At 44.7% G+C, this 9,889-nt stretch overlaps 1 protein-coding gene across 7 annotated transcripts; it reads left to right on the top strand.

The window, feature by feature from the left end:
- Nucleotides 1-6,307, top strand: LOC115168652 (protein-L-isoaspartate O-methyltransferase domain-containing protein 2). 7 transcript variants are annotated; one of them, XM_029724111.1, is made up of 7 exons: nt 47-352; nt 1,095-1,107; nt 1,306-1,652; nt 2,423-2,525; nt 2,684-2,855; nt 3,228-3,351; nt 3,512-6,307. In XM_029724111.1, the coding sequence occupies exons 3-7, from the start codon at nt 1,346-1,348 to the stop codon at nt 3,964-3,966; spliced, it is 1,161 nt and encodes a 386-aa protein (XP_029579971.1). In that variant the 5' UTR covers nt 47-352; nt 1,095-1,107; nt 1,306-1,345; the 3' UTR covers nt 3,967-6,307. The 7 variants fall into 7 exon arrangements, with proteins under 7 accessions (XP_029579968.1, XP_029579971.1, XP_029579970.1 ...); XM_029724110.1 differs by having other exon boundaries at nt 1,047-1,107; XM_029724109.1 differs by having other exon boundaries at nt 1,044-1,107.
- The last annotated feature ends 3,582 nt before the right edge of the window (nt 6,308-9,889 follow it).

Below are 9,889 nucleotides of genomic sequence, written 5' to 3'. Positions count from 1 at the left end.
ACAACGCGGGGGTACAGGTTAGGTCAGGTCATTGGTACGTTGGTAGGGGTAAAGTGACTATGCATAGATAATAAACAGCAGTGTACACAAATCTAAACTATTTTTTTTTAAACCTGAAACGGGAGGGGGGGTTCAATGCAAATATTCCGAGTAGCCATTTGATGAATTGTTGAGCAGTTTTATGGTTTGGGGGTAGAAGCTGTAACGTTTTGGGGGTAGAAGCTGTAACGTTAGCGCCTAGCTAGCACTAGCATTGAACTGTCTGAGCGCTACCGAACAAAAGCCTTAAAACAAGCTGATTTATAGCGGCAATCGGTATTTTAACACGGAAAAATTGCTTATCAAGTTCTAGGTAATTATATCTTACAATTAACGTTATGTTGGCGTGTGTCTGTCGACCTTGCCTAACGTTAATCCTGAATCTTTGTTGTTCTGCCTGCGTTGCGTGGAAGACTCCGATTACGATGTTGTCGTTTTTTCTTCTTCAGATTTCCAATGTGTCAACCACTTAAAAACATATTTAGATACTAACTAAACCACTTAATTGACATGATCTGACACGTTTGCGTATTTGTTGTGGATATTTTGGACTCAAAATTGGGTTAGCTTGCGCAAAAAAATAGTAACCGCAACGTGTCTCACGAAGGTCATCGAGTGCACGATGCATATGGGGGTAACGTTGTAATTTTGACATTTCTTTCTGAACGGAATGTTGTTTTTAGCATGGGGTGTTTGTTTTTCAAGCTTTGTGTTATAAAACGCAGCGTTCTTTTACAGGAAATAGTGTACTTTTCTCCTTAACACAAGGCAAAGGTCCAAGTCCCACAGCGCCATCTTATGGTCCTGTATTTGTAATCTCTGTTGAAAAATAAATTCATAATGTTATTCAGAAATATTCATTACCATCGAGGATTTTCTCAAATCATTTATTGTGCTTAAATTAGTCATTTGGCAATCAAACACAATGTCTGTTTGGGCATCAAAGGAACTAAGCATTATTAAAGTGGCCAGGCTCTTTTGTTCTCTATTGCTTTATGACACAGCAGGCCCACTCAACATTTGGCTTGTCATGTCCCCATTGGTATTGTTCGCAGGGGCAGGCCACAGGTACAGCACTCACACCTAATGTGCTTAAGAAGTCAATTCATGAAGCACTTTTAGTATAAGTCATTGGAAGGCAAAAATGGGATTGTTTTATTCTGAAATGTACAAAATATGAAGTGGAGGATGATGTTTTGTTAAAGTGGTTGCAATGCAACAAACTCTTTCAATTCAATTGTGCACAACCTGTTTTCTGCTCTTCAGATAAAGACTCAGAAGTTCCCTTTCTCTCTTGCCAGTCAAGATGGGAGGAGCTGTGAGCGCTGGCGAGGATAATGACGAGTTGATTGACAACTTGAAGGAGGCGCACTACATCCATTCTGACCTGGTGGAGCGGGCCTTCAGGGCTATCGACCGGGCCGACTACTACCTGGAGGAGTACCGTGACAGCGCCTACAAGGACCTGGCCTGGAGGCATGGCAACATCCACCTCTCAGCCCCCTGTATCTACTCTGAGGTGATGGAGGCCCTGGACCTGCACCCTGGCCTGTCCTTCCTCAACCTGGGCAGTGGGACTGGGTACCTCAGCACTATGGTGGGACTCATACTGGGTGAGTTGCTGTAACTGGTTTAGCCAGCAGCATACCACCCTGCATCCCACTGCTGGCTTGCTTCTGAAGCTAAGCAGGGTTGGTCCTGGTCAGTCCCTGGATGGGAGACCGGATGCTGCTGGAAGTGGTGTTGGAGGTCCAGTAGGAGGCACTCTTTCCTCTGGTCTAAAAAAAAAATTATCCCAATGCCCCAGGGCAGTGATTGGGACATTGCCCTGTGTAGGGTGCTGTCTTTCTGATGGGACGTTAAACGTGTGTCCTGACTCTCTGGTCACTAAAGATCCCATGGCACTCATTGTAAGCGTAGGGGTGTTAACTCCGGTGTCCTGGCTAAATTCCCAGGCTATCCCTCATACCGTCACCTAATCATCCCCAGCTTACAGTTGTCTCATTCATTCCCCCTCCTCTCCCCAGTAACTATTCCCCAGGTTGTTGCTGTAAATGAGAATGTGTTCTCAGTAAACTTACCTGGTAAAATAAAAAAGTAAACAATCTGGGCCTGGGTGAGTTACTGTAGCAAACAGTACAACCACTCTGGGCCTGGGTGAGTTACTGTAGCAAACAGTACAACCACTCTGGGCCTGGGTGAGTTACTGTAGCAAACAGTACAACCACTCTGGGCCTGGGTGAGTTACTGTAGCAAACAGTACAACTACTCTGGGCCTTGTTGGAGTTGGAAAAGGGGGAAATCAGCATGCCAACTGATTGGAAAAGTTGATTGAAATGTATTGTGGATGTTTGTTCTTTTTCTGTTGTAATCCTGGTTCCAGGTCCATTTGGTGTGAACCATGGGGTGGAGTTATATGCTGATGTGATTGAGTATGCCTATCAGAAGCTAGACTACTTCATCAAAACCAGCGAAAGCTTTGACAAGTGAGACTCTTTACCTCTGATTGCCTTTTTAGTCTACAGCAGCCTTGAAGTTCTCTCTGTCAGTAGACATTGTGGCTAGTTGAATATCAGGTGGGAGTATGTAGCCTGTAAAATAGATTGTTTTTGTCTTTTAGTTTATACTGTATTTGTGTTTTTAGGTTTGAGTTCTGCGAACCTTCTTTTGTGGCGGGGAACTGCCTGGAGATTCCTCCTGAGAGCAGGCAGTATGACAGGGTGTACTGTGGGGCGGGGGTGCAGAGAGACCATGAAGAATTCATGAAGAACCTGCTGAAGGTGGGGGGTATTCTGGTACTGCCCCTAGAGGAGAAGGTGTGTATACTCACACTAACTAGATTTCCATCCAACCTTTTTATGCGACTAAAGCACTTGTCAGATAGAAAATGTCATGACAGGCCAAATTTGTCGGTAAACTCAGCAAATGTCGACAAAATAAAATCCGCTAGAGGTGGTGTGATCTTTTTGTCTGTAAAATGTATTATGCGATAAAAGGCGGTGAAAGTGCCATATGCCCTAACACGACACAGCTGATTGAAATATCCATCTCATCATCAAGCTTTGATCATTTGAATCAACTGTGTAGTGTTATGGGTAAAAACCAAAACGTGCACCCGGGGGTGGGGGTGGCAAGACTGTTTGGGGAAACTCTGCCCTAATGTACCCTCTTCTTGTACCCCTTCCTAGCTGACCAAGATCAGGCGTACAGGCCAGAGCAGCTGGGAGACTAAAAAGATCATTGCTGTATCCTTCGCTCCACTGGCACTGCCCCAACATAACACCAATGGCGAACCCAAGACAGTCCCACTACGTGAGTACCTTGTCAGTTTGGGATTTTATAACATAAAAGTCAGAAGAGATGAGTGAAACACTATAGAGGGAAAAAAACAGACGTTTTGATCACCATCCAAAGCATACTAACGTTCTCTTCATTCTCTCTCCTTTCTGATCTCTGGTGACCCACGGAGCAGCCATGTTTGAAGTGCGGACGCTGCAGGAGCTGGCCCGTATAGCCATCCGCCACACCCTGAGAGTGACCACGGACAACGGGGAGGGTCAGCCACGGGGTCAGGGCTCTTTTGGAGGAGGCAGGGGCCTGGGGGTCAGTGGGCTCCACAAGTACGGCCCACGTTTTAAACGCCGGCGTGTTCACCGCCGCCACTGCACCTCTGTAGTACTGGCACACAAGCGTGTGGTGAACAATGCTGACCCCACCCCTGCTCCCCTGGACAACAACAACAATAACCACGGGGGGCAGGAGGATGGGCAGCGAAGGGCAGCCCGGGAGGAGGAGGAGGAAGCAGAAAAGGAGACAGGGGAGCTACTCCCAGCAGAGCCACCTATAAACATCCTGAGAGAGAGGATTCTCTGTCTGCCCCTCCCGGAGCCTCTGAAGATGTACCTGCTGTACTGCCGGGAGAAATGACTTGTCCACAGATACAGCACCCAGCAGAAACCAACAGCCCCTGACTGGGTCTCTGTTTCTGACTGGGTTTCAGACCCCTGACTGGGTCTCTGTTTCTGACTGGGTTTCAGACCCCTGACCGGGTCTCTGTTACTGACTGGGTTTCTGACCCCTGACTGGTTCTCTGTTTCTGACCCCTGACTGGGTCTCTGTTTCACACCCCTGACTGGGTCTCTGTTTCTGACCCCTGACTGGGTCTCTGTTTCTGACCCCTGACTGGGTCTCTGTTTCTGACCCCTGACTGGGTCTCTGTTTCTGACCCCTGACTGGGTCTCTGTTTCACACCCCTGACTGGGTCTCTGTTTCTGACTGGGTCTCTGTTTCTGACCCCTGACTGGGTCTCTGTTTCTGACCCCTGACTGGGTCTCTGTTTCTGACCCCTGACTGGGTCTCTGTTTCTGACCCCTGACTGGGTCTCTGTTTCTGACCCCTGACTGGGTCTCTGTTTCAGACCCCTGACTGGGTCTCTGTTACTGACTGGGTCTCTGTTACTGACTGGGTCTCTGTTACTGACTGGGTCTCTGTTACTGACTGGCTCTCTGTTTCGGGCCCCTGACTGGGTCTCTGTTTCTGACCCCTGACTGGGTCTCTGTTTCTGACCCCTGACTGGGTCTCTGTTTCTGACTGGGTCTCTGTTTCTGACTGGGTTTCTGTTTCTGACTGGGTCTCTGTTTCTGACTGGGTCTCTGTTTCTGACTGGGTCTCTGTTTCTGACTGGGTCTCTGTTACTGACCGGGTCTCTGTTTCTGACCCCTGACTGGGTCTCTGTTTCGGGCCCCTGACTGGGTCTCTGTTTCGGGCCCCTGACTGGGTCTCTGTTTCGGGCCCCTGACTGGGTCTCTGTTTCTGACCCCTGACTGGGTCTCTGTTTCTGACTGGGTCTCTGTTTCTGACCCCTGACTGGGTCTCTGTTTCTGACCCCTGACTGGGTCTCTGTTTCTGACCCCTGACTGGGTCTCTGTTTCTGACCCCTGACTGGGTCTCTGTTTCTGACCCCTGACTGGGTCTCTGTTTCTGACTGGGTCTCTGTTTCTGACTGGGTTTCTGTTTCTGACTGGGTTTCTGTTTCTGACTGGGTTTCTGTTTCTGACCGGGTCTCTGTTTCTGACCGGGTCTCTGTTTCTGACCGGGTCTCTGTTTCTGACTGGGTCTCTCTCACCGTTTCTTACTCAATTCCTTTCCTGTCACTGTAACAAGGAGACATATTTGACCAGTATGGGAAGGGTTTCACCTTGGGGATAGAAAGGTGTCTCTAGGCTCTCTGGTACTCAGTAACTTAGCTTTCTCAATGGTGCAGATGTTTTAGACAGCCAAACAGATCAATTATGTGAATGGTTTTTCTGTTGCAGTAGTTGGGAAGGGAGGATCTTTGTGATTTAACGTTTTAACTCAACCCAACAGAAGTTGTTTCCCCCTTTTAAGCTGTGTGTGAGAATGGGATCCATTATATATTCTGTGCTGAGTGAGGACTAGACTAGATCTATGGTGATGTCTGTTATCTGGTTGGAAGACCTAGCTCTACTTATTGGACATCACCTGCAGCAACATGACCCAGAGCACGTTGGTCCAGATCTTCTCTACTACGAGAGACTGGAAGAACCATCTGAGATTGCTATCGAGCCTTGTGCTTCATAAATGGAGAGACTGGGGGAGAAGATGGGATGGTGTCAGAGAGGAGGAGAAAGTTTGTCATTTCAGTAGTGTCCAGAAGCCAGAGAGATGTTTGACCTCTGAAGAGAGGTGGTGTCTGTTGATGAGATGTGTTGTGACACTGATGACCCATGATGCCTGTGGTTTAGAGACACTTAAAGCGATATTATTGTTTGACTCTATTTTGTTAGCAGACTGGCAGTGGATATTAGGTGTTGTTTGAGTTAACTTTCTTGAGAATAAATGCAGGAGACACTATGATGCCATGATCATGTCCAGCAGACGTTTGTTTGAACATGACAGACTAGGGTTGACCATGCTTCTTCCATTGTTATGATGGATTCTGCTCAAATTCTCTTCTTTTTGTAAATGTGTTTATTCTTCCCTCTAAAATGGTTCAGTTCCATTTTTAATTTAGTCAATTCTGAAAAATCATTTAAATTTGATTCATAGGTAGTTAAACTGGGATTTTTTTTTTCATGAGTTGAATTTCATTACCTTCTGAATGAATTTAAGATTAAAGTAACTCCAACCCTGACTTGTACATTTATCCAAAGCTGGTCTTTTGGTTTACTCTGTAATCAATAGTGAAAGAAAGTTAGTTTACAGAGGATCATGTTTTTTTTCTTCTACATAAACTATATATACAAAAGTATGTGGACACCCCTTCAAATTTGTGGATTCAGCTATTTCAGCCACACCTGTTGCTGACAGGTGTATAAAAATCAAGCACACAGCCATGCAATCTCTATAGACAAACAGTCAGTAGAATGGCCTTACTGAAGTGCTGACTTTTGTGCCACCGTCATAGGATGCCACTTTTCCAACAAGTCAGTTCGTCAAATTTCTGTCCCGGCTAGAGCTGACCCGGTCAACTGGAAGTGCTGTTATTGTGAATTGGAAACGTCTAGGAGCAACAACGGCTCAGCCGCTTAGAGGTAGGCCACAAAAACTCAGAACAGGACTGCCGAGTGCTGAAGCGTATAAAAGTTGTCTGTTCCAAGTTACAAACTGCCTCTGGAAGGAACGTCAGCGCAATAACTGTTCATCGGGAGCTTCATGAAATGGGTTTCCATGGCCAAGCAGCCACACACAAGCCTAAGATCACAATGCCAAGCATTGGCTGGAGTGGTGTAAAGCTCGCCACCATTGGACACTGGAGCAGTGGAAACGTGTTCTCTAGAGTGATGAATCACGCTCAGTCCGGTGGACAAATCTGGGTTTGTAACACTACCTGCCCGAATGCGTAGTGCCAACTGTAAAGTTTGGTGGATGTGGAATAATGGTCTGGGGCTGTTTTATATGGTTTGGGTTAGGCCCCTTAGTTCTAGTGAAGGGAAATCTTAATGCTACAGCATATAATGGCATTCTAGATGATTTTGTGGCAGCAGTTTGGGGAAGACCCTTTCCTGTTACCACATGACAATGCCCCTGTGCACAAAACAAGGTTAATACAGAAATGGTTTGTCGAGATCGGTGTGGAAGCGCTTGACTGGCCTGCACAGAGCCCTGACCTCAACCCCATCGAACACCTTTGGGATGAATTGGAACGCTGACTGCGAGCCAGGCCTAATCGCCCAGCATCACTAATGCTTGTGGCTGAATGGAAGCAAGTTCCCGCAGCAATGTTCCAACATCTAGTGGAAAGCCTTCCCAGAAGAGTGGAGGCTGTTATAGCAGCAAAGGGGGGTCCAACTCCATATTAATGACCATGATTTTGTAATGAGATGTTTGACGAGGTGTCCACATACTTTCGGCCATGTCGTGTGTCATGCCACTGCTATAAGCCTGGAATCACATAAGACAGGAAATGCATGTAGCTACTATGTGTGCTGTCAAAACAGCAGAGAGAAAAAAGAAACCATTTCTGACTTATGCCATTTTGTTGATGTGTGAAGGTTTATCTTTTTGCTTGTTTAGTTATTATACATTGTGTGGTGGTCATCTGCATATAAATACAATTTTATATATATATATTATTTAGCTCATACTTGCTACAGATACCTTAGACTGGATGTTAACCTTTTGCCTCGATTCAACATTCAGCTAAGTTCAATACTTAGTCAGCCTCCAGTGTCAGTATGTCGCATGAAATTGGCATTTTAGTCAAAACTATTCTGATTTGTCCCTTTCTAATATAACGCTTTCACATTGATTCCAAATGATAAGTGATAAATCTTTACTCACTTGGCCAGGTAGGTTGCTTTGTTCATCTGACTCATAGCACGTTTTGTGATAGTTTACATTTCAATACTGTGGTAGAATATGAGCGATAAAAAGGTCTTTCCCAGTTTACATTTTAGTCATTTAGCAGACGCTCTTATCCAGAGCGACTTACATTTCCTACATTTTTTTTTTTCTGGCCTGGCCCCCCGTGGGAATCGAACCCACAACCCTGGCGTTGCAAACACCATGCTCTACCAACTGAGCTACAGTTTGCTTTTATACTGTGCTGTAGAACCATTCCTTAAGTTCTGTCAAATGTTTATGTGTTGTACTTTCAGTGTTTAAGGATGTTATTTTGGAATTTGAGCTGTACTTTTGACTGCTGTTAATAAAGTCCATTTATGCAAAAGTTGAAAGTTTAGCATGTGATCATACAATTTATAGCACTTTAACTCCACCACACAGTTTCACTTGTTTAAATAGATCAATGTGTAATTAGGTAATCTTTATTCAAATAACAGTCGAGGACTTCTGCGTTGCCAGTCACACCGACTGTAGTGCATCTGCATCATTTTAAAATTTGTCAACAATATCTGCGAGTGAATATCAGAATCATCTTATAAAGTTTAGATACGGTGACATGACAACGGGATAAAAATGTAGGGATTTAATTTAGATGCCAAATTATATGGATTGGTGACGTAAGAATTTCCTAAAAATCATGCTGAGTTAATGTTATGGTCAGATAAAAAAAAAAAATGAAGGGCTAACAATTGTATAAAGATTACCATTTCATGCCAAATGCATACAAGTCTCAACACACAGAATCTGAGTGAACATCACATTTTAGGATAGAACACATCCTTCCCATATAAAACAGTAACAGTTGATCCGACCTTAAAAAAAAAAAACTTCAACACTAAAGCCATTTGAAATGCACGTACCGTGTCAGATAAACACATAGAAAATTAAAGTGCACTTAAAATTATACAAATCCAAAAATAGTCTATTTCAAAGAAAATAAACAATTGAAAAAAAAAAGTATCTACATGTGTATAAAAAAAAAAAAAAAAAAAGAAGTTAACCTTTTTCAGTATTTAATTTTTTACACCTGCAAAGGTGATACAGGACTTTCTATATCTTAGTATACACATATACTGTCACAGGGTAGTATAACCCTGCAGTAGCAGAGAGGGAGTGGGGACAATGCTCAGATGCAGGTTTAAAAACAGTGAATTAAGACTGCATATTTATCCAAAACATACAAGGAAAGCTACCTTCATTTTTTTCAGACCAAGTCCATTTTGATTGAGGCCTCTTGACATAGGTAGAAAGTTTAAGGTACAACAAATCAGTTGATTCCAAGGAACACTCAGAGCCAGATCGGAGGTTGGTAAAGATGAGGTTGAGGCAACACACAGCTCCCTGCCTCTCCTTTAGCCAGCCGCTGTAGGTCTGTAGAGTCTGGAGAATCTAAGGCACCTCAGAACCCTGATAGATGATTAGGCTTGTGTTGACCTCTAGTTCCCCTCTTCCATATCCCTGTCATATGTGCTCCAGGAAGAACAGCATGTAGTGATTCCAGCAGCGACCGGCCACATCGCGTGACGTGACAGACATGTTGCAGCGTGCTTTACCCTCCGGCCTGTACAGTTAGTTCACCATGCAGTACAAACAAAACACTCCCCACTTATTGAGAACAACAGAGACTTAAAGCTCAACTGTGTACAGACAGACCTGGATAACAGCTTGTAAACCTAAAGTAGGGACATTGACAACCAAACACTTCTGGACAGAGACACACCCCCCCCGTCATTGACATGTACAGCAAAGCATTTAGATCAAGGTGTAATCTGCCCTTTCAGATGCCAGTCCCCATGTCCACGTCTCCTCCCGTCACACTGCAGACCTAGGAGGGGCCCAGGAGGACACATGCATAGTAGTGAACTAGAGCTCAAAAAAGGATTGGTCTAGACGACACCATCCTTATCTGTTTACATTAAGAACATGTGTGGGACCCATTAAGACTTAGGCCAGACTTAAGGGAAGGTAGTATTCAACTGCTTGT

Source organism: Salmo trutta, chromosome 30, assembly GCF_901001165.1.
Source record: "Salmo trutta chromosome 30, fSalTru1.1, whole genome shotgun sequence".
NCBI classification, from domain to species: Eukaryota; Metazoa; Chordata; class Actinopteri; order Salmoniformes; family Salmonidae; genus Salmo; species Salmo trutta.
This window is presented reverse-complemented; position numbering and strand designations above follow the sequence as displayed.